Source organism: Rattus norvegicus, chromosome 10 (assembly GCF_021556685.1).
Source record: "Rattus norvegicus strain SHRSP/BbbUtx chromosome 10, alternate assembly SHRSP_T2T, whole genome shotgun sequence".
NCBI lineage: Eukaryota > Metazoa > Chordata > Mammalia > Rodentia > Muridae > Rattus > Rattus norvegicus.
Window position 1 is genome coordinate 88,561,319 of NC_141543.1, and position 27,817 is coordinate 88,589,135.

Genomic DNA, 27,817 nt, shown 5'->3' on the forward strand with positions numbered 1-27,817 from the left:
TGGGACCAAATCCAGCCGAGCAAATGGCCCCAGGTGTGAGGGGTTGGCTTGGAGAGCAAGGCAGAGAGCATCCGTCAGCACAGGCAGAGAATAAGCCCGACCACCCCACCCCAAGTCCTGTCGGGCACAGGGTGGCTTTGGAGCAAGGCACTGTTCTGTCTGCTGTCCCTCTGTTGACAAAACCAGCAGTATGAATAAGCCGGAGCCGACTGCAGGAGCTGAGAACAAGCACTCTTTATTATTTTTCTGGCTGGCTATTTCTCCCAGTGAATGTGGGGATAACTTTGCTCTTCCCAGCTAGAACAGACCCCGTGGGATTGCTCTGGGGCGCACAGTAGTGAAGTCTACCTTAGCTCAGAAGCTGTGGGGTTAAGTCACACACAGAACAATACAGCCACAGAAACCCGGTGCAGGAGATCTGGGTACGTAGCAGGGCTTAGTGTGGGAATGAGGGCAACTGGCCCCCAAAGGGGACTGGGTGACTCTTCCGTTCCCTTTTGGAAATGGAGCATTCAGCTGCTTTTTTCTGTGAGGCTCTGTATCTGTTCAGCGTTTGCCTATAGACTCCTGGTTCTCTCACCGGGCATCTGGTCTCATTTGAGGTTTTCCAGCTCTTTTTTTTTTTTTTTTTTAATTCATTTATTATATATAAGTACACTGTAGCTGTCTTCAGATACACCAGAAGAGGGCATCGGATCTCTCCACAGATGGTTGTGAGCCACCATGTGGTTGCTGGGAATTGAACTCAGGACCTCTGGAAGAGCAGTCGGGTGCTCTTAACTGCTGAGCCATCTCTCCAGCCCGGTTTTCCAGCTCTTAAACAGCACCTATGTCACTACGGTTAGAGGGTGGGACTGACAGTTGTCTTTCTTGTCCCTGCAGGCTCTGCCACATTGGCCTGCCTGTCTTCACCTCGTCTCCCTGTCTCAAGCAGGAACCACTGTATTAAGTTTTTCTCCTTCCTAGTGTCCATTGGTAATATCATCTGGCACCAACCCTGTGATCTCACACTGCTTAAGCAAGGTAGCCTGAGCTGATTGTTGAGAGGAGAGCCAAAGTAGACAGCTAAGAAAGAGGCTTTGTACTCGTGGGGTGCCCTTCCTGGCCCTGGGGAGCGCTACTCTTTCTGAGGATAGAGGTTGGGATTCTGAACAGGACCTCTTTTCTTTCCCAGACTCCTCTGGGAAGGAGCATGAGTGAGTAAGAGTGATTCTTGCTTGAGAACCAGAGATTTCCCCTTGGCTCCAGTTATAGTTACTAAAAAGGAGGTCCCCTTGCTGACTGCAGAAAGACGAGGAGGAGGAGGCAGTGAGGTAGACCCTGGACATGGTAAGAGCTGGGGCAGGAAGATGGGAAGAGGCTGACTGGGGACATGGGGAAAGAAGAACACCTTGTCCATTGTGGGGAGGGCCCTGAGAGAGTAGAGTGTCTTTCCTTCTCTGTTCTCTGTTGTCACTTTGGATACCAGCTGTGACCTAAATGTCAGAGTGTCTGACTTGCTACTTCAGCCAACCGTCAGGGCACATAGGAGAAGTAAAGCAGAAATGGAAGAGTCAAGTCAAATGACAAGACCCTTGACCTGGAGGTGTGGCTTAGTGGGAGGGTGCTTACCTAGTATTCCAGAGAACCAGGGTTCCGTTCCCTGTACCACACAGACCCACAGAAAGATAAGGACTGGGCTGGGGATATAGATCAGGTGACAGAGTTAGCATACAGGAAGCTCTGTGACCACTGAGTAAACTGGCCATGGTGGTACACACCAGGAGGTGGATGCAGGAGGACCAGAAGATTAAGGCTAGCCTTAGCCACATACTGACTTTTAGACCAGCCTTGCTCCATGGGACCATCTGTGAGGGAAAGGGCTGGGGGGAGGGACAAGGCCTAGGCCTGTGAGGCTCTCTCCAGACACACATTTTGTCTTCGTTTTTCTCTGATTTAGCTTTCATCTTTTTTTTTTTTTTTTTTGGAGCTGGGGACCGAACCCAGGGCCTTGCGCTTCCTAGGTAAGCGCTCTACCACTGAGCTAAATCCCCAGCCCCTAGCTTTCATCTTTTAAATATTTATGTTAATTTTGTGTCTGTCTGTCTGTCTGTCCTGTAAAGATATATGCACAAGAATCTAGGTGGCCTCAGAGACCAGAAGAAGAAATTGGAGGCTAGAGAGATGGCTCAGAGGTTAAGAGCACTGACTTCTCTTCCAGAGGTCCTGAATTCAATATTCAATTCCCAGCAACCACATGGTGGCTCACAACCATCTGTTAATGGGGTCTGATGCCCTCTTCTGGTGTGTGTGTGAAGACAGCTACAGTGTACTCATACATAAATAAACCCCCCTCCCCCACCCGGGAGCTGGGGACCGAACCCAGGGCCTTGCGCTTCCTAGGCAAGCGCTCTACCACTGAGCTAAATTCCCAACCCCATAAATAAATCTTTAAAAAAAGAAAAGAAAAGAAAAGCAGTTGGATGGTTCCCTGAAACTGCAGTTGCAAGGGACTATAAGCCGATTGTCTTGGCTTGGATCTCAAGATTCAAACCTGGGTCCTGTGCAAGAGCAGTATGTGCTCTTAACTACTAAGCCATCTTTCCAGCACCACATTTCATCCTGAACTACATGGCCTTATAAAATTCTCTTGCCCACAATCCCACGATTGCTACTGACTCAAATGGTTTAGTTTTTTTGCTACCTTGGGTGGATGGATGGCAGAATTCTTTAGAAGGTAAAGATCTAGTTTCCATTTCCTGAGAGAGAGAGAGAGAGAGAGAGAGAGAGAGAGAGAGAGAGAGAGAGAGAGAGAGCGAGAGCGAGCCAGCCCTGGGATCCAACCCTTCTTGTACAGTTCCTTCTGAATGGGTTGCCCCATCTGGCCTCTTGGGCTGAGGAAGTATTCAAACATCTTTAAGTCAGCTCAACTTGGGAAGTGTCCTGAAGGAGTTCTGACCCCACCACCTTGCAGTCATTCACAGTCCCAAGGATAGTCAGGTGGGGGACTGAGATCTCCAGCTTGTGCTTCGGAAGCCATTTGTCCTTGGTCTTCAATTAAGGACAACGACTCTGGAGCCTCCGCTTCTTTGGGGCTTGATTTGGCTCCAGGCTCAGGTTCCAAAGGTTCTTGTTCTCCCACACCTTCCGGGGGGAAGGTGCCAGGCGGCTTGCTGACGTCTGGGCGGACACTCTTGCTCTCTGGGAGAGAGCTCTCCAACGGTGTGTGTACTGAGAGGCAAACTGATTTCTCAGGGGCAGCGGGCACATCTGCCTGGGTTACTGGTAAAGCCGGGAGGCCAGATTCCCCAGGTGGGGCTCTGGCTTCCTCCCACGGACAGATGTCTGCCATGGTGCCCTTGATTTTATTTCCTTCTGGGTCTGTGACCTCCCAGACACATAGTTCCGCCTTTCCCTGGCGGCTTGCTCCATGGAGACTGACCTTGGGGCGGTCTGTGTCTACTGGGTCTTCCTGGGGGTAGAGCCCCGCCGACACTGAGCCTTCTGAGGGGCAGACTGCCTCTGCTGCTCTTAAGAGGTGTCTTTCAACCCCTCCCGCCCCCTGAGACTCTCCATCCTGCCCCAGGTCCAGCGCTTCCTCCCCCACTGCTCCTGGACCTGCTTCCCAGGGGCAGATCTCTGCTTTCTCGGTAGAAGGAACCTCCTCTGCTTCCCAAGGACACACGTCCTCAGAACTGCCTTTGTTTCCATCAGAAGCATCTGTAGCTGCTTGTACCCCAAAGTCCTGACTCTCCCTGGGACACATGGCTTCCTGTTTCCCAACGTTGCTGGTCTGTGGCGTCTCCTGAACTGCCACACCTTCGTGCTCTCGTTTTCCAGGGGCCCTTTCTTTCTCCTCCTGAGTTTTTTCCTCTTCATCCTGTCTTGATGTCTCTGTCTCTGTAAGTCTCCCAGTCACCCTCTGGGAACAGAGCTCAACCTTGGTGTCACGGTCAGGTTTATACAGATCCGGGTCAGAAGCATCCCATGGGCACAGCTCAGCAGCCCCACCCTCTGAGCTGAGCGGTGCCTGGGAGCTGGCTCTAGGTTGGTCAGGGCACTGGCTGTGTGGATGGGACAAAGAGTCTGCTGCTACCATGTTTTCCCGCAGACAGTCAGGCTGGAGTTCCGAGCTTGCTCTTCCCCCATCAACAGAGCACTGTGATTTTAAAGCTGCAACTTTTCCTTGGGAGGTGTATTCCGGGAGAGAACCTGTCTTCAGGTCTCCCTTCTCTGATGCACTGTCACTTGCTTCCCAGGACTGTCCCTCTGCTTCCTGACTAATGCTGCTGCTGGGTAAGTCTGAGGCCTTGGAGACCTGGGCAGGTGGCTTCCAAGAACAGGCAGTTTCTGCTTCCTCTTCCTGGCAGAGTTTTGTATCCCCCTTTGATGTGCCTTCTTCTTGGAAGGAGAATTCTGCCTTTTCTGGATTCTTTCTCCTTGGCTGTGCTGGCTCACTCTCCGTCTCTCCCTCCAGTCCTTTCCCCACGGTGCCTTCATTCAATTCCCAGGCACAGATCTTGGCTTTTTCACTGACAGGGACTTCCTCTGTTTCCCAGGGACACACCTCTAAGAGCCTGGGACTCACGTTTTCCTGGAGTTCATCTTTTACGTTCTCAGTGTTCAAAGTGTCCGGCTGCTGAGAGGATGTCCCTGGGCTCATGCTGTCCCAGGGACAGACCACCTCCTTCTCTGAGCTGAGCCTCTCTGGCTTCTTCAGAGCACTACCAGCTACCTGACTGGGTCCAGCATCTGCAGAAGTCTGACTTGCATCATTTGGAGAAATCCTAGAGGCTTCAGCTCCAACAGTCCTTTCCTCTCCAGCCCCAGTGTCCACATCCCAGGGACAGATCTTGGCCTTCTGAGCTGTTTCCTCCACATCCCATGGGCAGATCTCAGCAGCTTTGTCCCCCATGCTGCCTTGCTTCTGGAGAGTGGCTTGGGGGTTCTCTGTGGTTCTTTGGGAGGTGCTATCACAGTCTGTGCTCTCCCAGGGGCAGATTGCTTCCTGCTTTTGGATCTGCCCCTCAGTCTCTTCCCGTGCTTGGATTCTTGCTCTCCCGGGCATTTTCTTCTCATCCTTTTGAACTTCTTCCTTAGGTGCGTGCTCTGATGCCCTGGTCTCTGTTCGTCCGTCCACTTCCCATGGACAGATTTCGACTGTTGAAGGTGTTGCTTGCCTTTCCTCTGGCTCGATGGCTTCCCAAGGGCACACTTGCAGTACCTGGCTACCCGCATTGCTTAGGAATTTCTCACCAGCCTTGGATGAAGAGTTGTCTGGATGTGGGCTGGACTGCTCAGGGGTTTCGTCCTCCCAGGGGCACACTGACTCCTGCCCTTGACGGACTGCGGACTTTGCCCTTGCAGTTTGTCCCCCCACCTCTACTGAGCATCCCTTTCTGGAGGCAGCCTCCTTTCCTGGGAGAGATTCCCTATCCGTTCCCTGATTCAGTGCTTCTGTACCTGCTAGTTCATCCCCCAGCTCCCAGGGACAGACCTCTGCTTTCTTGTCATTAGACAGCTCTCCTGCCTCCCAAGGACATATCTCTGTAATGCCACTGCCAAAACTCCCTGAGCTCCCTGGGGCTTGAAGTGAGACAGCTGAAGGGCCCCGGAAATCAGTACTTTCCCACGGACAAAGTGACACCAGGTCCCCGCCCAGATTCTGTTCTCTCCAGAAGGTTGCCTTCTTGGGGGATTTATGCCTTTCTTCAGGGAGTTCCTGTACCCTCTGAGCAGATGTCCCCTCCCCCACATCCCTCATCTCCCACAGGCACAGTTCTGCCTTAGCAGCATCAGGCAAAAGAGCCCCTGGATGCTTTTCTCCTTTGCTTACTACCACAGGCCTGCCCTGGCTTCTGTCAGAATCCTGGTGCACCAACTGAGGAGACTGACCTCCAGAGTCGGGGCTTTCCCAAGGACACACTGCCTCTTGGCCTCGGACCAGCCTCTCGGGCTTCTTCCGAGTAATGGTACCCGCACCTTCAGGTTCTGACTCCCCTGGGACTTTCTCTCTCTCTTCCCAGGACCTACTTAATACTTGTCTTGATGGCTTCTTCTCAAGACCTCCTCCTTCAGTCCCCTCCCAGGAGCAGATTTTGGCCTTGTCGACACTCTCTTGTGGGCCCATTCCTGATTCAGATTCAGTGACTTCCCAGGGGCACACCTCTGCCACCCTGTGGTCAGCACTGCCCAGGGGCTGGAGGGCAAGGCTGGGCACCTCTTTATATCCCACAGGGGATTCCTTTGCTTGTTCAGCATTTTTCTCCCCAAAAACTTGCCTCAGTGTGGCAAGCGCTATTTTACCAGTTCTCTCAATCTTCCGCTCCCCTGGACCCTGGGATGCTCTCTTGTTTCTATCTTCTTGCTCTCGGCTGCCCTCCTTTTGACAAACGTGCAGCATTCGGCTGGTGTGAGCATTCTGTTGGTTCTGGAGGGACTCCTCATCCTCACAGGGGGCGAGGGCAGCCTGTTTGCTCACTGCTTTGGGCCGGCCTAGCCTGGGAGATCGGGGTGGAGCCCCTGTGCTTACCTCTGTCGATTTTCCCTTCTCCGTCTCAGGGGTGCCCTCTCCACCGTCCTTCTCTTTGTAGGCGCTTCTAGAACGGGTCAGAGCTTTGATGGCCAGACCCAGGTTGCGCACGGAACCCTGCTGCAGAGGGGTCTTGAGGCTGTGAGACTTTGAGAAGACCTTGGACTTTTCCTCATCTGTATCATCTGCTTCCCCCTGGACGTGTCCACCCTCTGTGAGTGCCTCACTCTCTCCAGTCCCCTTTTTCTCCACTGCCACAGACAGGGCCCTCCAGATCTTGGTACGAGCTGAGGCAGGTGTGTGACTGCTTCGCTCTGGCCCTGCGGGGCCTTCCTGAACCACATTTTCTTTCTTGCCTGGCAGTTCTGCATTCTCCCAGGGGCAGATGAAAGTGAGAAGGGTAGGGCTTTGGGGGGGCTTTGAGACTGGTGCCAGAACAGGGGTAGGGGTTGGGGCCAGAGCTGGCAACAGAACAGGAGCCAATGTGGAGGTTGGGGTGGGAGACAACATTCTTGGCTCTCCCAGGCAGGCCCCAGACAGAGCCAAGATGGGTGTGGAGACCTGGTGCCGGATGGGTGGGTGAGGCAGCCTTCTCCCAGCCTCTTCATGAGGCCTCCCCGGGGTATGAGAGCTTTCCATACTGCTGCTCTTGGCAGGAGAAGGTGGGGCTGACAGAGGGGCCCTAAGAGGCCATTCCAGCCTCCTGGCTGATGGCCTCCGCACCGGGCTCACCATGGCTGCCTCAGCCTTCTTTCTTTCCTCTCTCTCTTTTGCCTGCCGATAGGTTTCCTCCAGGTAGGCCTGACTAGCCACAAGCAGAGCCTTTTCCCTGGAGCCAGCTACCACACTGAGTGACTTCTGCAGGGACATGGGCCTGGCTCTAGGGAGTCTTTCTCCCACTGTCAGGTTGTGGGCACTGGCTGATCTGAAGCCCAGGGCTGGGGGCCCCTCTACCGACACTTGGCCCTCTGTGGGTGAGGCCTTCTTGGACAGGGTCCGCCTCAGCGAGGATTCAGAGGGAGGAGTGTTGTGCTCCCTGTGATGCTCGTACGTGCTGCGGGTCTTGCGGAGGGCTGGTGCCTTCTCTGTTCCCTGAAGGCTGGAGCTGAGGAGCCTTCGTCGAGAAGACCCTGGCAGGCTGCTGAGGCCTAGAGAGCCTGAGTCCCGAGAATGCTGTCTAGCCAGGGCCTCTGGGAACTCAGCTAGGTATCTCATGAAAGAGCGCCCCAATCCCTGGCGTGAGCTGCCCCGCTTCTTGGGCAGGTGGGGGTTGTTGGCAGCCATCTCCTTGGTCTTTCGGACCTCTAGCTGGGCATAGAGCTTCTTCAACTCATCCTGCAAGGAAGGGGGCCGGCAGCAGAGCCACCTCTGAGATGGCCGAGCCCACCCCCCACCCCCAGTCAAACTATTCTCTCTGGGGAAATCACTTTTCTACCAAGTCGTATCCCTTTCTTGTTTCTTAAACTCAGAAGTCACCACTCTGTCCCTGCAAGACCAGAACCAAGCTGGTTTCTATCTGGTTCCATTTCGCCCTCAGGGTTCAGAGTGTTCTCACTTCTCTGGAGCACGGTGATCTCTTGGGAAATGGCCAGCATTGGGGCAAGGACTGGGCACGAGACTCCTAACCCGCTGGCATCTCAAAGCTATTTTATTGACCTCTCTCTGTGCCTCTGTATCGGGGTCTTGGTTTGTTTGTTTGTTTGTTTGTTTGTTTTGAGATGAGGTTTCTATCTGTGGCCCTGACTGTTCTGGAGCTCACTCTGTAGACCAGGCTGCCCTCTCCCAATCACTGCCTCCCAGGAGCAGGGATTAAGAGCATGGGCCACCACACCCTGGCACCTCTGCATCTTCTGTGTGACCCATGTTCACTTCCTTAGAGCATTCTAGGAGGTGGGTGGAAGGATGCCACACATCAGTGTCAATGAAGACTTTTGTGCTTTGAATTTCTCTCCAAAGCCGGCACAAGGGAGCAGAGTGGCGTGTGGTCTAAAAAGGGAGGGACTGGGGTGGGATGGCTTTGGCTATTGCTCTGACGTCTCAATTCAGAGAGGAGTACAAAGGCAGACCAGGTGGGGCTCAGGAGATGAGGTGGCTGTGGGAGAGACCTGCACAGGTTGCTGGGATGAGGAACTGGGAGATGCAAAGGGTCGATTGGTGGCTCCCCAAGATGGCTTCTTTGCCTTGGGTTATATATAAAACCGCATGGTCTCCTGATTTCTCCCAACCCCTGGCTCTATATAATGCCCCTGAGAAGAAAAATAAAAGGGAGCCTGTTTTTTCAGAGCTGTCCTCCAGAGAGCCGCTCTTTTCTAAGGCCCACTGAAAGAAAAGGGATCCTGGCGCCACTCTGTTGAAACTTCCTAGCTCTTACAGTTGACCCTTAGGGTCATTCCACTTTGCTGGGCACTCAAGGTTTTTCTAGTCTGTCTCCACCCCATGATGACATAGGGTTAAGAGTCCACTCATGACTGGGCCTGGGCCTTCAGAGTCTATGCATCTGGGTTTTGGGGGTTCTTTTTAATGTTGTACAGTAGGTGAGTCTAGGGTAGCAGAAAAGGGAGGTACAGAGTTGGAGGGAGGGAGGCCTTGGGGTGATTCTGTGGTACCCTAAGCCAGTGGTAGCCCAGCTGTGTTCCTCTGCTTAATCCTTAAAAGCTGGTATCCAGGCTGGGCACTGAGAAGGCAGAGGCGGGCAGAGATCTGTGAGACCAGCCTGGTCAACAAAGCAAGTTCAGGACAGTGAGGGTTCTGATACACAGAGACATAGCGATACCCTGTCTTTTAAAACCAAACCAAACAAACACAACTTAAAAAAAAAAAAGGTGATCTGAACGAAATCGGGGGAGGGGAGGAGGAGCCTACCCGAATATCCCCTGGATCCAGGCTGCGCTCGCTCCAGGCTGAGGCGATGCTGCTGTTGAGGTAGGAGCCTGAGCGATGCAGGTCCGGCTCATCCTCATACACTTCATCCAAGATCTCCTCCCGGGGAGGTGCCCCCGGCTTCCAGAACTGCCCAAGACAGGTGTGGGGATGGGAGAAGACAAACCTACTCTGCCTTTAGTTCATGAGTCTTCCACCTTAGCCCTTCTCTGCTCCCGCCATTCTTCCTCAGCGAGGACTAGTACAGTGTCCCTAGGCATGGTCTTCGCTCCCCATCCCGCCACTATGAACCGCTCTGCACACCTTCAGGTCTACCAGCTGGATTAGAAGACACTGGAGGGGCTGGGGATTTAGCTCAGTGGTAGAGCGCTTACCTAGGAAGCTCAAGGCCCTGGGTTCGGTCCCCAGCTCCGAAAAAAAGAACCAAAAAAAAAAAAAAAAAAAAAAAGAGGCAGAGGCTGCCAGATATCTGTGAGTTAGAAGCCAGCCTGCTCTACAGAGCTAGTTCCGGGACAGCCAGGGCTACACAAAGAAACCTTGTCTTAAAAAAAACCAACCGGGTTGGGGATTTAGCTCAGTGGTAGAGCGCTTGCCTAGCAAGCACAAGGCCCTGGGTTTGGTCCCCAGCTCCGGAAAAAAAAAGAAAAAAGAAAAAACAAAAAACAAAAACCAACCAACCAACCAAAAGAAAACAACCCCAAAGACAACAACACAGTAACAACAGTAACAACAATAACAACAACAATAACAACACCTCCCCACCCCAAATACTCCTCTTCCATCCCTAGCTCTATGCTGTTTGCATGGGAACTAGAAGCAAGGGCTTGCTCCTCTCCCAGCTTGCCTGGGATACGAGTCATTCTGCTTGCTGTGAAGTGGGTGCTGAGGTCTCAGGGCCACAGTGTTCTTCACCAGGGGCTGAGGGACGGCCTTATGCAGTAGGGGAAAGACCTTACCTTAGGGATGAAGATCAGAGCCAGTGTGGTTGTGACTGTACTGTGGGTATGGAGGAAGAAGAGGAGAAGGGTCCAGTCTGGGTGCAGGGAAGGAACCAGCACAAACCTGAGGGCCAGATGGAACAGGGAGATCATCAGTGTGGGGAGTAGCCTGCCTGCCTCACCTCACTAACTCTGGGCCCCAGCCCCAGTCCCTGCCCCTGCCCCTGTCCCAGCCCCAGCCCCTGCCTGGCAGTGCCCAGCAGAGGACTCTTTCTTCCCTCACAGATATAATCCTAAGGTTCCCATTAATTCTATTTTCTGAAGTGTCCTCATAAGAGATTCCACCCCACTGCCCCTGCCTGCCCAGGCGATAATACTGTGCTCAGGACTCCGTTGAGATCACTGTGTGATTTGAGCCTTCTCCCATCACAGACCCAGGTCCCACAGCCAGCCTGCTGCTCTGGAGACTGAGGAGTAGGCAGGGAGCAAGGGCTTGAGGAAAAAACACTTAGGATCGGGACATGGGATTAGGACAAGACATACTTCTTATGGATTGGGCGTCTCTTCTGAAAGAGTTCTGGAGTATAGGAAGGGTATGTGTGAGGTCCTGCTGGGCATAGCAGGATTGCAGGGGTTACTCTTAGATGGACCACTCACCTAGAGGTGGGGAACATTGGCCAGGTGGGAGGAGTCTCAGGAAGAAGGGCTAGTCCTCACCTGGCTGTGTGGAAGGCTGTAGAGAGCAGCAGCTCATTGTGTAGGGCAATACTCATGTAGCGTGGCTCATGGAAGGCTGAGGGGACAGCCCGCGTGGCATAGCAGAGGAAGCTGCCCCAACAGAGCAGCAGCATTTCCGCTGTGGAGATTGGAGAGAGAGCCATTTCAGCAGCCTGCTGACCCTCTCCAAAACCAAGTGTGCTGGGTAGCCCAGATGTAGGGCGAGCTAGCACAAGGAACACCCTGGAGGTGAATAGTCAGGAGCCAGAGGAGGCCGAGCCCCGCTCAACAGAAGCAGCTCACCCACAACCATGATGTAGTCCCAGTGGTCATGGTGACAGAGGTAGAAATGGCGGCCAGTGGGGGTGTGACCCCGGGTCACCAGAGGTGTGTGCTGGATGCCTGGCTCCAGAACGCCCGCTGTCCACACGACCAGGAAGCCCAATACCAGAAGCAGGAGTTGCCCCAGACGCTGCAGCAGCTGCCCGCTGCTTGGGTGCGGCCCGCGCTGTGCAGTTCGAGACAGAAACAGCTGGAGCACCCTGAGGGGAGTAAGGTACACGGAGGATGGGGCCAAAGCCCCGCACTCTGTCCTTTGTCCTCCTGCCCACTACGTGTTTGCCTTCAACTGGGTGGCTTGGGGTAAGCAGAGCTGTGGCAAGGTCTATCAGGGCCCTACCTATAAAGCTTGAGGATAATGGTCCCATAGACGACGGCAAACCCCAGCAGCCGGACCCAGCGGAGAGCGACGCAGCGGAATACGCTGGGCTTGAAGTACAGTATGAATACCTGGTGGCAAAGGGGACTGAGACAGCTGTTCTGGGCTGCACTTTTACTTCAAGCACACATATGTCACATGACCAACCTTCCCGGCAGTCCCACAGTGGAGGCCTCACATTTCTCTTGTGAAGAGTTAAAAAAAAAAAAACAGAACAGAACAAAACAAAACAAACAAACAAACAAACAAAAAAAAACGAAACAAACTCCCCAAAACCAAAACGTGTCCTAAACCACACAGCAGGTCAGAAAACTCTTCCCAGTCTGCATCTCTGCCTGCAGCGCTCACTAGGCCGTTTGTGGGAATAGACAGGGGGGGGAATGTAAAGTCATCAAATCTTCCTAGGAAGGCAGGGATGGATTCTGAAAGAGGGTTTGGGAGTGGGGGTACTAAGAAGAGAGGCTGACTACAGGTCACAGACTCACCGGGAAGTAGAGAAGTAAGGATCCAAAAAGAATGGTTTCCAGGAGGACGATCCCAGATGCCCGGATTCTCTGTTAGCCCAGGGAGACAGGTGTGAGCAGGGCGTGAACAGGGTGTGAGTGCCGAGCCTGGCCTGGATCCATCAGGAAGCTCACTCTGGCCCTGGGCTTCCCCATCTAGCTCCACCCTCTGTTCACAGCCACTTGTCCAGTCTCACTCACTGGGCTCACAGCAGAGGTTGCTGGAGGGAGAAAGGGCCTCTGGCATTTCTCCAAGCTTTGGGTCAAACTGTACCTTAATCTAGAATAAGATGTCCCCTTTTTCTTGTAAAAGTCAGTTAACCTTCAAGCCTGCCTCCAGCATCACCTTTCCTTTTCTCTTTCTTTTTTTTAAAAAAAGATTTATTATGTATATGAGTACACTGTAGCTGTCTTCAGAAACACCAGAAGAGGGCATCAGATCCCATTACAGATGGTTGTGAGCCACCATGTGGTTGCCGAGAATTGAACTCAGGACCTCAGGAAGAGCAGTCCGTGCTCTTAACCACTGAGCCATCTCTCCAGCCCTCACCCCCACCCCCAACATCACTTTTCATACTCTCTCCCTGGCTGTCTCCTCCAGAATAACTGTGTCCCCTGTCTGAGCTCCCAGGGCACCTGAGACCACATCCATCCTTGGCCTGTCTCATTGCTTCCTCCCTGCCCTGGGGATCGGGTTGCTACTCTTGCAGGGTGCCTTTGCTGTATTTTACACTGAGTAAGCATTCCACTAGTATTTGTTGAATCAAATACAATGTTGCAGAGGCAAAACAGGTCTAAGATAAGAGAGGTCACTGCCTAATGTCACACATTCAGGTGTAAAGAGGCAAGACTGGCCCTCGTTTTCCCAAGGCTTAGTTCTGTACTTGAGATGGATTGGATGTGTGTGCAGAGGGGCCTTCTTGCCTTGCTCCCTCGGCAACGGTAGGCAACCAGCATACTCAGGAAGACAGCCAGCATGCAGCAGGCTTGGCAAGCCAGCACTGCTGTCCTCAGCGCCCGGGCCTCCTCCACTAGGCATGGTGTGGCATCCAGACAGCTGGTACAGCCCTCAGGACATGGTTGGCATCCTAGCAGCTTCCCTAAGCTGCCTTGTGGGGACCCAAATTGCCCAGCAGTCTGAGTAGCACTCTCCTCTAACCCTGCAAAGAACAAGAGGGGTGTAAGGAGGAGAGCTTAGCTGGAGGTACCTGAAGTTCTAGCCTTGGGTCCTGAGGGCTCCATGCCCTCCTGTAGCTTATGGCCCCAGGAGTAAAAATAAAGTGTTATGCCCCATGAAGGACAGGGTATCAGGAAGAGGCGATGCCAGGCCTAAGGCTAACTTGTCTCATACCTATGTGTTTGGGTTTGTTCTCCAAAGGAAGACACCTACAAACAGCCCTGCTGATCTCTCACTCTCTCATTTTCCCTCTCTCCCTCCTTTTCTCTTGAGACAGGGTCTTTGTTTGTAGCCCAAGCTGGCCTTGAATGCATGGCAGTCCTCCTGCCTCGGCCTTGAAAGCGCTGGGACTACAAGTTCGCACCACCCCACTCAGCCTCTCCTCTTGGCTTTCTCCTGTTGAGCTCCCACTTCCTCCCAGGGTCACCTTCAATCCATCTTTCTTCCAAAGATGTTTCATCCCAGCTCACCTTGGCTTACCAAACCTCTGCTTAGCCCTCTCCCACTCACCCCCAGAACCACCAGCTCCATGGAATCCAGGTCGGCAACGACAGAGATAGCGGCCAAGGACAAAACCCTGACCCTCCAGAGGGACACACTGTGGGGATGACAAATGACATTCGCTTGTACGACGTTTTTCTCTGAAAGCTTTCCCCACTTCGAAGGGCCCCCTCCATCCATGGCTTCTGTGTTTATTCCAGGAGATTTCACCAGAAGCTTTCTCTGGTTCATGCCTAGCCCTTCCTCATCTGAAAACTTCCCCACCCCTGCTGTTAGGCCCTACCAGGTTTATCCAAGAAAAGAGTTCAGGATACACAACTCTTTTGTTCTGACCGGAGGTAGCAGGAACCTTGAGTCCCATTTCCTGGTGCCTCACTTGCTTGGGCTAGTTACCAGGGGGTGGGGTGGGGGTGGGGAATGAAGACAGAGAGAGTTCAGAGCTCCATCATACTGTGTGTACCTACCCCCTGCTTCAGAGGGTTCCCATGACCCACCCCCACTTGGTACACAGATGATGTGATAGCTGGTCTATGTCATCTTGACACAAGCTAGAGTTATCAAGAGTGAAGAGAGCCCCAACTGAGAGAATGCCTTCATAGGGTCCATCTGTAGGGCATTCCCTTAATTAATGATTGATGTGGGACCATCCCTAGGCTGGTGGTGCTGGATGCTATAAGTAAGCAGGCTGAGCAAGCCATAAGGAGCAAGCCATGAGCAGCATCCCGCCATGGTTTTTGCATCCATCAGCTCCTGACTCCAGGTTCCTGCTCTGCTCGTCCTTTCCTGCCCTCACTGCCTTTAATGTGAGCTGTTCTATGGAACTGAACAGGAGTGAACTACACCCTTTCCTCCCCTGGTTGCTTTGCTCATGATGTTTCATCACAACAGTAATCCTAAGACAAGGAAGTTAAAAAAGACCCCAGAGAGGGGCAACTTCTTCCATCAGGACTTATCTGGCTTTTACATAGGACTGCTTTTCTCTGCCTAAAACCAGCCTGAGGGGAACAGGGGTGGCCGGAGGCCAAGGTCAGCTCTTTATTTTACCTCCTCCATTGATGTGTGCTCAGCAGGGGATAGCACAAGGCCTCAGAGGTGGGCAGGGAAGCTGAGCACATCGTCAGTGTCTCAGAGCACTCTGAGGTAAAGGGCTTTGAGCCTGCATATGGCTTGGAGTTTGTCGCCTTCAACGTCCCAGACCTTTTCTAGCTGTGGCTAGCCTCCTCCTACACCCACTAGCAACTCTATTTACTTCCGTGAATACCAATGGAGTATACTCTATGAACCATGAGGAGCTCAGAGCTGTGTTGATATGAAGCATGTGGCCTAGGAGAAGGAAAGCTTCTGGCTCAGAAGTTGCCCTAAAGAGGAATCCTGGGGGCTGGAGAGATGGCTTAGCACACTGCACAGCCTGTAGGCAGCTCAACCTTTCCAGGCGTTCTGTTGCTCTAAACCTCTTTCAGAGGGTTCAGCCAGTTCCTGCTTCTCCCAGGCCCTGGTCTGGTCTCAGAGTGGTCTTTGCAGCTTTTCTCCTCTGAGAGTCTTTGCTGCTCAGGTTCACTCCTCTGAAAGGGACTCAGCATCTATTGCTTACTGTGGCAGGGAGGAGCCTAGTGAATCTGCTCAGTTTCAGGGACTTTCTGAAGCTATTTTGAGTTGTGTACTTTTCTGTTTAAAGAACTTCTCTACAAGGGACTGGAGAGATGGCTTAGCAGTAAAGAGTGCTGACTGCTCTAGCAGAGGTCTTGAGTTCAATTTCCAGCAACCACATGGTGGCTCTCAACCATCTAGAATGGGATCCTCTTCTGGTGTGTCTGAAGACAATGAGTGTACAGTGTATAGACAGTGACAGGGCAAACAGGGAGGCACACTGAGGTTTCAAGGGCATGAGGAATAGCTTTTTTGGGGGAGAGGCAGAAGGGATGGAATATGCTGTATATTGGCCTCCCTTTGTAAAAGTCTATGCTTTCGCCTCTGCCAATCACTTGGGACCACCTTGAAGCCTTGAGATGTCAGGGTGGCTTTGGCAGTGATGGGAAAGGGGAATGAAGGCAGGGCTCAGTGGACCCTTCTCCTTGCCTGGGTGCTGTTGAGGTCACACAGGTGTGTGTTCGAGTACCAGCCTGGGCCGCTTGCGCACTGGTTGATGTCCACACTTTGGAGGTCGATGTCCATCTGCACCTGTCCCCTAGGGCAGCAAATTGGCAGTTAGGGTCACAGTGGGGATGCTGAAGTGATCACCAGACTATGGGGGCAGGGCAGGTTTTGCACACTTTAGCACAGGGGTGTGAGGGCACACACACAACACCATTTCTGTGGTGTGCCATGAACCCTGTGTCTGCGGTGACAGTCCCCCTCCCACTAGGTTGCAGTCCCCACTGCGCCACTAGCCAACATCTTAACATTTTCTGCTCTCATCAATGGGTAGAAAGGACGCGTCAACAATGCAGAGGCCGCAGCTCCGGTGATCATGAAAAAGGGATTTTCCACACTTGTTCATTGCACACACACACACACACACACACACACACACACACACACACACACACAGAGGCACACACGCGTGCACTTGCACACGTGCACAGCACATGCCGCTCGCTCTGCTGTTTACCTCCTGTTTACTCTGCTCAGGCCAGGTCTGAACTGATCACAGCAAAGGAGCCCTGTGGTCTCTTTTGTGACTGAATTGGGAGAGTTCTGTCATGGAGCTAGGATGTCTTCTGGGAACAATGGGGGAGGAGAGGAGGAGCGACCTGGAAAGGCAGCACTGCCTGCTGTGAGCCTGGCCTCCTTTCCCAGTGGGGCCACTGACCCTTTACTCTAGCTGAAGGTTCTTTGAGGAATATCACAAAGCACTGTGGTAGATAGGATCCTAGATAGGATAATGGAGCCTGCTCTCCTAAGAACCCTGTCATTGGCAATGACACTGGGGACTCAGCCAACTCCTTGACAGAAAGAAAGGGCATTGCTTCCAAGCCCCGTCCAGGGATTCTTCTCCTCCTGGGAAGCCGCCCGGAGTGTCCCTGTAGTTCCTGAGAAGCCAGGAGTGTGGATTATTAATGTCACCAAGTTCTCAGGTCCCAACTCTTCGGTCTGTACCTCAGACCTGAGAACCAAGACCCGTCCTTGTCTAGACTCCTCCATCTGCACACACACACACATACACACACACATGCATGCACATGCACACACATATATACACACACATATACATACACACACGCACACACACATATATATACACATGCAATACACACATCCACACACATATATATACATGCATACATACATACACACACGCATGCACATGCACACAATACACACATCCACACATATATGTACACACACATACACACATGCACATGCACACACACATACACACACATATAGATAGATGTATGTGTACTTACCTGTATATACGCATGTCACAGACATTCACTCATTGTGCTTAACCTATAAGCAGCATCAACAGATACCCAGGCACGGGCCTGCAATCCTGGCACTTTGCCAGTGGAGGCAGGGGGATCAGGATTACAGGTCAGCCTTGGCTACGTGAGAAACTATCTTAAGAGAAAACATAACACACTGGAGATGTACACATACACACACAAATAAAACAATAACTGAACTAATAGATGTCCAGATGAATATGCACGGATTGTCTGGTTCACACACAGCACGCGCGCACACACACCCGAGAACGTTAATAGTTACAGATTCCTAGTGCCAGCTGTAAATAGACACAGCTGAATGCATACACACATCTGTGTCCCCCACACACATATGCTCTTGCCAAATGGTCTGCGCACAGTGCAGAAGACTTGTGGACCCCTCACAAACCATCAACTCCTTCCCAAACTCACTCACCTGACCTCTGGGGTGAGGTCTGGCTTGAGTCCATAGAACGTGGCCGAGACTGTGACTAGCCAGCCAGGACGGAGCCGGCCCTCATGGCATTCCAGGAAGGGAGGAGATAGCTTCACCTGCTGTATGTCCCCCACATACCCATCCCCCCGTGGCCACTTGGGACTGTCAAGACTCCTTAGGTCATTGGTCAGTACTCGCTTCTGGAGGCCAGGGCTATCTAAATCCTCTTCTGGATTCTCTTCCTGTACCTTGTTCCCAGACAGGTCCTGAAGGATGGTCTCATCCCCCATCCGAGTGGCCTGCAGGGCCAGCTGAAGGTGGCTAGCCCCGGGTGGAGGGTTAAAGGTCAGCAGAGCCCTGTATGCTTTCGGGTCTCCCTCTGCCACACTGCGAACGAGTGCCTGGTACCACTCCACATCCTCCTCCACGCTTGCCTCCCGGATGTCGTTGGCTTGTAGAAGCATGTTGAGAAAGTTGGCAGCCTGGGCCAGGGTGCCCGCTGCTCTCTGTAGGACTGGGGGGACCCCGGCTTTGCCTTCTGCCCCACGGACTTCATACTTCCCGCTACAGTTTGCTCCTGACAGCTGTTGAACGTCTCCAGAGTAGAGGAAGGCCAGGGCCGCTTCTGCCCCCTTCGGGGGCATCCACGTGGGGCCAAATCCTGGCTTGGCTTGGGAGGGCCTTGGAGGCAGAGAGCGTGAGGGCCTTTGGCTCCCCAGAGCCCCACTGCAGAGGAAACAGAAGCTTAGAAGCCCCCAAGCAAGAGAAGAGGGGACCACTGCTCTGGCACTCATTCTGCAGCAGCGCTCAGATCCCTGGAGTCCAGGCTGCCTAGAGGTTGGGTGGCTCAGAAGAACGCAGGTAGAGACTGGTATACAGTCTGACACCACACCCTCTCACCTCCCTCCCTCCCCCTCCCTTCCTCTCCCCTCACTCTCTCCCTCCTCCCTCCCTCTGTCCCTTTTCTCTCTCTGTGCCTCTCTGTCTCTTTGCCTATGTCTGTGTGTCTGTGTGTCTGTGTGTCTGTGTGTGTCTGTCTGTCTGTGTGTCTGTCTCTAGTCTGTTTTGCTTTGTGTTTCCCTCCCCCTCTCTAATGTCATCAGTGAGCTTCTGGTTATAGGTAGGAGAGCCCTGCCCCTCCTCACTCAGGGTGTCCCCCCATCTCAAAACCTCTTAATCCTGGCACGCTACTCTTTTCTCTACCTCTGATCCGGTGCACTGACACACACCCCACATCTGCTCCAGCAGGAGAAGAGGGGAAGGGAGGGGACCGACCAGTTGTTCTCTCTCTGCCCCCCTCTTCTCTCTACCCTTCACTCCATTAGGGGAGATGGGCAAATCCGGCCTGAGGCACCATAGCAACCAGAGATGAATCCATGTCCCTCTCTCTACCCCATGCCCCACTTGGCCTCTTGGCAGCGACTGCCAAGAGCCTAATAAAGAGCTAGCTGCATGTCCTGGCTGTGCACTCTGCTCCTGGTGCCTGCACTCCCGACACTCTGCTGCTTAATGGCGTTGAGATGGGGAATGGCAAAGGTAGGGCAGAGAGTGCCCAGGAGAGCCAGTTAGCAGACTGGCAGTTCCTGAAATGTTTTCTTCTGCATGCAATCTCAATGAATCCCCCAGCCAAGTATAGTGACTCTCCTCATCCCTGCTTCTCAGGTACAGGCACTAATGCTCAGACACCCACTGCCTGCGAATAGCTGCCCTCGTTATGCTTCCCTTGCTCCGTCTATCACTCAACCTCAGAACTGGAGTGATGCTTCCTTACAGAGGAGTAGACGGAGGCCTGGGGTGAAGCCGCCTCCTTTGGATTACCCTGGGGACTGTGGCAGAGCTGGACACTTAGAGCGGATTCCCCTGCTGACCCTAGTTTTTCTCCTCCTGCCCTCAGAGCTAGGCACAGCAGCAATGAGGGGTGCAGTGGGGTGCGGTGGGGTGAGGGAGGAAGAGAAAGAAAGGGAACAGCTTTGCCTCTGTTTCTCCATCTTCCTCTTGTCCTAACCTCTCCCTCTTTTGTGAAAACAACTCCTTCTTGTTCTCCTCCCCACTTTTCTTTTGTCCTAGAGATTCTTTTTATTTTTTATTATTTTTTATTTCTTTTAGTTTTTTAACCATACTTGGTATTTTTATTGGATATTTTTTCATTTACATTTCAAATGTTACCCCTTTCCCAGTTCCCCTCCAGAAACCCCCCATCACATCTCCCCTCCCCCTGCTTCTAAAAGGATGCTCCCCAACCTACCCACCCACCCACCCACTCCCTCCCACCTCCCTGCCCTGACATTTATTTGTTTGTTTTCTGTTTTTGTTTGTTTTGTGTTTCTTTTTAAATTAAGATATCATCTTTTTATTTACTGGGGTGAATGTTCGGAATTCAGATATTAACTTTGTGGGAATCGGTTCCCTCTTTCCTGGGACTTTAGCTCAGGTTGTCAGGTTTGGTGGCAGGTGTCTTTACCCACTGAGCCATCTCTCCACCCCACCTCATCCCACCCCGCTTCACCCCACACCACCCCACACACTTTTGAGACAGGGTTCTCACTATATCCCCTAGCTGGCCTGGGTATGTAGACCCAGGTTGTCCTAGAACTCATAGAAATCCACCTGCCCCTCATCTGCCTCTGCTTCCTGAGTAGTGGAATTAAAATGCAGTTCTTCATGTTTTAAAATTTGCATTTGGGGTTGGGAATTTAGGTCAACCGTAGAGCGCTTGCCTAGCAAGTGCAAGGCCCTGGGTTCGGTTCCCAGCTCCGAAAAAAAAAAAAAAAAGAAAAAAGAGAAAAAAAAGAAAAATTTGCATTTGTGTGTCTGGTGTCTGAAGAGGCCATAAGAGAGGCCAGACCCCCTGAAACTAGAGTTATGAATGGTTGTGAGCTGCATGTAGGTGCTGGGGAATTGAACCCAGGACCTCTGAAGAGTAGCCAGTGCTCTTGACAACTGAGCCATTTCTCTAGCCTCAGGTTGTCAGGTGTGGACCATAAGCATCTTTTCCTGCTTAGCCATCTTGCCAGTATTGATCCCAAAGATGTGAGAAGACCACTGACACCAACTCAAATCATTATGGTCAATTTAATTAAAGCAAGTTTTTTTTTTTTAAGTTAATGTACACAGGCAGAGTTTGAGAGATCGGCATAGGAAGACAAGGTTTTTATAGCTCAGGATAGGGTGTTTCCAAATGAGGGATTTGGTGGAAAAAAAGGCAGGAGTATAGGGGTAGAACACTTGAGGTGGTGGTGACAAATACCTTTAATCCCAGCACTTGGGAGGCAGAGGCAGAGGCAGAGGCAGAGGCAGAGGCAGAGGCAGAGGCAGAGGCAGAGGCAGAGGCAGAGGCAGAGGCAGAGGCAGAGGCAGAGGCAGAGGCAGAGGCAGAGGCAGAGGCAGAGGCAGAGGCAGAGGCAGAGGCAGAGGCAGAGGCAGAGGCAGAGGCAGAGGCAGGCAGAACTCGGAGTTTGAGGCCAACCTGGTCTACAGAGTGAGTTCCAGGATAGCCAGGGTTACAGAGAGAAAGCCTGTCTCTAAAAACAATCAAATAACCAAACAGCACAGCAAAGGCATAACAAGGTAGTCATAATAATCTTTTGAAACAAAAGGTAGGGTTGCAAGATGGTCCTATCAACTTTTTGAAATAAAGACATGGTTGCCTTTTCTTGGGAACAGGCAGTCTAGAACCACGTGTGTTAAAGTTACAGGTAGGCCGTAGCCCAGTCCTTGAGAAACAGAGGGTTAATCATAATCTGGAATGAGCCTACTTTGTCTTTACTCTAAGACGGCTTTCAGGCCCAAGATGGAGGCAGGTTTCATTGTCAGCTCAGTAAACTTTCCAAGCGTCGCTACTCATGATAGTGCATACCTTTAACCTCAGCACTTGGGAGGCAGAGGAGGGTGTACTTATGCGGCTTTGAGGTCAGCCTGGTCTACAGACTGAATTCCAGGATAGCCAGGGTTACAGAGAGAGACCCAGTCTCAAACAAACAAGTAGATAACAGTTCACTGTTACCTTTTTGTGAGTGAAGATGTGCACCGGTGCAGATCTAAGTCAACAGCAAGTGTCTCTCTCAACCACTCTCTACCTAACCTTGAAAGGCTTTCACTGAACCTGGACCTCACTGACTCAGCTAGACGGGAAGGCCAGCCGGCCAGCCCCAGGGCTTCTCCTGTTTGTTTGGCTTTTTACATGAGCACTGAGCATTGGAACCCAGGTTTCCATGATCACCACCGCAAACACTTTAGCAATGGAGACATTTCTGGTGTCCTGCCCTATTTGCTTTTACATTTATTTATGTATTAGAAAGTGGAGCACGGATGCATGTCATGTGTAAAGGTCAGAGGAAACCTGTGGGAGTTGGTTTTCTCCTTCCACCTGTGTATCCTGGGGTTGAACTCAGACAGGCTTGGTGATAAGTGTCTTACCTGCTGGCTCTGTTACACTGCACTCTGCGCTCGCTCTCTCTCTCTCTCTCTTCCCCACCCCTCTTCTCCTTCCCCTCCCCCAGGTGTGTGTGTGTGTGTGTGTGTGTGTGTATGTGTGTGTGTATAGTTTCATGCTCATATGCTCACTTTATGGCCCAAACTGACATTAAACTCACAGTCTCACAGTGAGTCTCCTGCCTCGGCTTCTTTTTTTTTTTTTTTTTTTTGGTTCTTTTTTTCGGAGCTGGGGACTGAACCCAGGGCCTTGAGCTTCCTAGGTAAGCGCTCTACCACTGAGCTAAATCCCCAGCCCCCTGCCTCGGCTTCTTGAATCCTGGAATTACAGTATGAGCTGCCATGTTAGCTCTTCCCTTATATGTGCATTTGTGTATGTGGAGGCACATGTGGGGATACCACTGTGGGAGTCAGTCCTTTCCTTCCTCCATGTGGACCCCAGGGATTGAATATGGGTCATCAGGTTTGGTGGCAACCACCTTGTCTTAGTCAGGGTTTCTCTTTTTTTTTTTTTTTTTTTTCTTTTTTTCAGAGCTGGGTGTCTGGTGTGTCTGAAGACAGTGACAGTATACTCAGACACATAAATAAATAAATAAATAATTTAAAAAAGAAATAAACTGAGATCCTGAAAGGTAAGGGATATTCCTAAGTTCGTCAAGCAGTGAATGACACTGCTGGGAACAGAATTCAGGTACTGTTCATTCATAGTTGTTCCCCTGGCCTCTCGGATGTTCCTCCCCCACGTGTGTGTGTGTGAGCATGTGTATATGTGTATGTGTGTATGCATGTGTATATGTGTGTACATGTGTGTATATGTATATGTGTGTATGTATGTATGTGTGTATGTGTGTGTAGGTATATGTATGTGTGTATTTGTGTGTGTGTATGTATGTGTGTATGTATGTATGTGTGTGTGTGTGCGTGCGTGTGTGTGTCTGTGTCTGTGTTCATGTGGCTGATTCTGTGTGCTGACTGAGAAGAGGGTAATGACGAACTCGTTTCTTGGTATCACTGGTAGCTAGATGACAGGAAAGCAGGCCTAAGAATCAGTTAATACTCTTCCCCTGAGGTGCTTGTGCTCTTCCTCTTTTAAAAAGCTTTTTCTAAGTGTAGCTAACATTTGTATAGTGTTTTTATTTTTTTTTCCACCTAATCCCCCATATAAATCCTGTCACAGTGGGATTATGACTGACCCACTTTTACAAATGGTACTCAAGTCCAGAGATGGTGATGACTGAGGCAGACTCTCACCGTGTAGAAGGACTAGACGAAACTCAGACTTCCTGTGGGATCTCTAAATCTTTTTAACTAGAACTTGAAACTTCTTAAGTCAAGTGCTAGGTTCTGACCACTGTAGCACACGCATTCCGGTCTCAATTTATAGTCTAGGCTGACACAGAACTCACAATCCTCCTGTCTCAGCCTCCCACAGGTTCTGGAGGGACAGGCATGTGACACCATATCTGGCTTAGAAGAAGCTCTTATATAACCTGTAAAAATGATTTATTTGGCGGGCCTACACGGGGCTGTAAACAGGGGCAGGCTGTGTCACTGCGGTGTGGTGGCTCCCACCGCTGAGTGACACGGTGTCCCTGGATGTCACCAGGGCGCACACCGAGAGGAACCTGCTTCGATGTACGTGTCATGGCTTAAAAACAGCTGCGATCCACCTGCGCGCGGGGGTGGCGGCGCAGCGGTGGGGGCCATGAAGAAGCCATGGGCACCGGACTGCGGGGGGCCCGCAGGCCAACTCGGAATCTGAAACCCTTGCTACCAAGAGCAACAGCTACCTGGTGACCGAGCCCATCATCGCTGAAACCACTCCACGTTGGCTACAGATCCTGCCACCTTGAAAATGTGCCCCGGTAACTGGCTGTGGGCCTCCATGACTTTTATGGCCCGCTTCTCCCGAAGCAGCTCAAGGTCCCCTGTTGGTACCCGAGGGAGCCTGGAGGAGATGCCCAGTGTTCACCATCCCTTCCTCAATGTCTTTGAGTTGGAAAGGCTCCTCTACACAAGACAGCCTGTAACCATGCTGACGAGGTCTGGCTGGGCCTTTACCTCGGAGACCAGGACATGGCCAACAACTGCCGTGAACTTAGTCGCCTGGGCATCACCCACGTCCTCAACGCCTCACACAGCAGGTGGCAAGGCACCCTTGAGGCCTACAAGGGACTGGGCATCCGCTACCTGGGTGTTGAAGCTCACGACCCGCTAGCCTTTGACATGAGCGTCCACTTTCAAACCGCTGCGGACTTCATCCATTGGGCACTGAGCCAGCCAGGATCTTGGTGCACTGTGCGGTGGGAGTGAGCAGATCTGCCACCCTGGTGCTGGCCTACCTCATGCTGTACCACCACTTCACCCTTGTGGAGGCCATCAAGAAAGTCAAGGACCACTGAGGCATCATCCCCAACCAGGACTTCTTTTTTTTTTTTCTTTTCTTTTTTTTTCCTTTTCTTTTTTTTTTCTTTCTTTTTTTCGGAGCTGGGGACCGAACCCAGGGCCTTGCGCTTGCTAGGCAAGCGCTCTACCACTGAGCTAAATCCCCAACCCCTAACCAGGGCTTCTTGAGACAGCTCCTAGCCCTGGTCCATAGGCTGTGGCAGGGTCTAGAGGCATGAGCTGAAGGGGATCAGGCCAGGTCCCTAGGTGGTTTCCTGGCTCCCAGCTGGGAAGAGAAAGCCTGGGAGGCAAGTAGTAGAAAGGCCAGACAATCTATCCTCCCCTAGTGGCAGGAAAGCCAAGAGTCCCAAGACCACTGTAGCTCTTTGTGGATGGGGATGGAGGGCCAGGTTGGGCAATGTGATCGGTGGGGGCTGCTGACCGGAAGCAGTGGGGCTGTAAGTTGAGCATGGTTCTATGATTAGGATATCCCCGAGTTCCAGCAGGGTACGCCCAAATGACTCAGAATCTCTTCCCCTCATTGCGTTCAAGTGTCCCCCTCTCTCACTTTCCACACAAAAGGACCACTGCCTTGAAGTACCTGAGCAGTGGGGATGTCAGGGACGCACGCAGCAACATGGATGCGAAGGAAGGTTGTACAGGTTGCAGAAAACAACACAGAGTCGGTCGGTGATGGAGTGGTGTGATCATCACCAATCCAGAGGGAGAAACCTACCCCGGTGTAACTCCAGGAAGAGGAGGCGTGTGAGGACTGACAGGACACCCTACCGGAGCTGCTTGGGGTCAAATGACTTGGAGTGTTTAGGTGGTCGTATTCTCACTGAAAACCACGCGTCTGGAATAAAAATAAAGAAGTGGAAGAAAGAAAAAGATTTATTTAACGTATATGAGAGCTTCATCTGCCTATACACCTGCAGGCCAGGAGAGGGCGCCAGATCTCATTATAGATGGTTATGACCCACCATGTGGCTGGTGGAATTGAACTCTGGAAGAGCAGCCAGAGCTCTCAACCACTGAGCCGTCTCTCCAGCCCCCCTCTTGTATCTCTTTTAGTGAAAGAGATGCGAAGGTGCGATGGTTGCTTTTAAAGTTGGCTTGGCACAAATTGGAATCACCATGTCGCGAGCCTAAGGAATTGTCCAGATTGCCATGATGGAAATGGGAGTTGAATGTGGAGCGCCCCCTTCAGGTAGCAGTCCAGTTTATAAGGGCCAATGGCTGTAGGAAGATTGTGTTTTGCTCGGTTGGTCTTCTCTCTTGTCAAGAGTTCGTTTACTCTGTTGCTGCAGCTGCTCCTTTTCCTTGGCTGATTTTGAAATAGCATTTCTAGGGATCCATCACTGACTGGTCAACAGCTAATCCGGTTTTTGGTGTAAGACTGGGAGTGTTCAGGTACCCAGGCCCAGGGACTGAGCAGCTCTGGGCTTCTCAGCCTTTCAGTGTGAGACAACTGTTGTTACTATTGCGCTATAAGCTTATTTAATGGATTCTTTATATATGCATATATGATATATGTTTGATATATATATGTAATTTTAAAAATTCTATTGGTTCTGTTCCTCTAGAGAACCCAGATGAGGCATAGAAACACCTTCAAGCTGAGAGTCGTGGAGGCAGGAGGATTGTGGGTTCCATGCCAGTCTTAGTAGGGAGACCTGTCTCAAAACAAAGCCTAACTTAATTGTAATCAAAGTCACACAAAAGTTTTTTCTAAATTTATTTGTATACTTATTTTTGATACAGGGTCTTACTATGTATCCCTGACCATTCTGGAACTCAGTATGTAGACCAGGCTGGCCTGGAACTCACAGAAATTCATCTGCCTCTGCTTCCTGAGTGCTAGGATTAAATTAAGGTGGGTTTTTTTCCCTTTTTTTTTTTTTTTAAGATTTATTTATTTTATGGGTGGGAGTACACTGTTGACACACCAGAAGAGGGCATTGGATCTCACTACAGATGGCTGTGAGACACCATGCGGTTGCTGGGAATTGAACTCAGGTCCTCTGGAAGAGCAGTCAGTACTTTTAACAGCTGAGCTATCTCTCCAGCTCCCTAGGGTTCTTTTTTATTTTTTTATTTTTTATTTTTTTTTCGGAGCTGGGGATGAAACCCAGGGCCTTGCGCTTGCTAGGCAAGCGCTCTACCACTGAGCTAAATCCCCAACCCAAGGTTCCTTTTTAAATACTTTTCCCAGACACGGGGTTTAGGCCTGGACTATTAAGGAAGTAGAAGTAGAGAGAGGTGATATTTTCATCCCCCCCTTTCCGATTTTGTCCTTAAATAATTACCTAGAACTATAAAACCCCAATTACCCCATGGCTGATGCAGGTAGCCTCTTGGGGTAAAAATAAAGCAACTGGACAGCAGAGGGCGCAGTAGAGCTGCGGTTGTTGCCTTCCCGGACTGATCTCCATGGCATGGGCCAGGAATCCTGGTTTTTATTTTAGGTGGCTAGTGTTCTGGGGTTTTATAGCACCTAACTTTCTTTCCTTTTCGTTCTCTTTCAGTCTTCTTTCTTTTCTTTTCTTTTCTTTTCTTTCCTTTCCTTTCCTTTCCTTTCCTTTCCTTTCCTTTTCCCCCCCTTTCCTTGCCTCTCCTTATCGTCTAGAAATCTAGGGTAAGATGAGAAGTACCGGGGGCAGCAAGGGTAGAGGAGAAGAAAAAAATCTTTGCAGCCAGACTAGTTGTAAATTCCACTTCATCGTTTCGAACTGACTGACCATAGCTAAATATCTCCCTGTGTGTCAGTTTGTTTTTTCATTTACAAGAGTGACTGCTAATTCTGATTCTATATTTCTATATTAAAGGTCTACTGCATGTCAGCCATTGACATTACACTCTGACAGAGAGTCCATGAGGGACAGATAACAAACATAACCTTCTGGAATTTATATTTTACCAGGGGAGGTTTATTTTTTTAAGATTTATTATTTTTTTATTATTGTTTTTGATTTGTTTGAGATATGGTCTCACTATGTAGCTCAGGCTGTCTTGGAACTCACTCTGTAGACCAGGCTGGCTTTGAACTCACAGAAATCCTCCTGCCTTTGCCTCCTGAGTGCCAGGATTAAAGATGTGCACCATCACACCAAGCTTTAATATATATATATATATATATACACATATATATATAATCTTTTAATGCATATGATGGTTGTTGTATTTGCTTGT

The 27,817-nt window shown here is 51.2% G+C and overlaps 1 protein-coding gene and 1 pseudogene across 1 annotated transcript; one reads left to right on the plus strand and one right to left on the minus strand.

Moving 5' to 3' along the window:
- Positions 1–1,971: 1,971 nt before the first annotated feature.
- Positions 1,972–18,603, minus strand: Gpr179 (G protein-coupled receptor 179). Its single transcript, XM_087575028.1, has 11 exons — positions 17,810–18,603; positions 16,022–16,130; positions 13,955–14,042; positions 13,192–13,427; positions 12,250–12,318; positions 11,726–11,835; positions 11,350–11,588; positions 11,047–11,185; positions 10,348–10,453; positions 9,374–9,520; positions 1,972–7,846 (listed from the first exon to the last, which is right to left on the minus strand). Exons 1-11 carry the CDS (start codon positions 18,601–18,603, stop codon positions 2,954–2,956), a joined length of 6,930 nt encoding a protein of 2,309 aa, XP_087431154.1. The 3' UTR covers positions 1,972–2,953.
- Positions 18,604–24,038: 5,435 nt separating this feature from the next.
- Positions 24,039–25,306, plus strand: LOC108352126 (dual specificity protein phosphatase 26 pseudogene; annotated as a pseudogene).
- Positions 25,307–27,817: the final 2,511 nt, after the last annotated feature.

Coding starts and splice junctions, on each gene's coding strand:
- Gpr179 (XM_087575028.1), bottom strand. CDS start 18,603: ATGAGTGCCAGAGCAGTGGTCCCCTCTTCTCTTGCTTGGGGGCTTCTA. Junction 10,454..11,046: donor ACAGCCTTCCACACAGCCAG/GTGAGGACTAGC, acceptor TCTGGCCCTCAG/GTTTGTGCTGGTTCCTTCCC. Junction 7,847..9,373: donor TGGATCCAGGGGATATTCGG/GTAGGCTCCTCC, acceptor CCTTCCTTGCAG/GATGAGTTGAAGAAGCTCTA.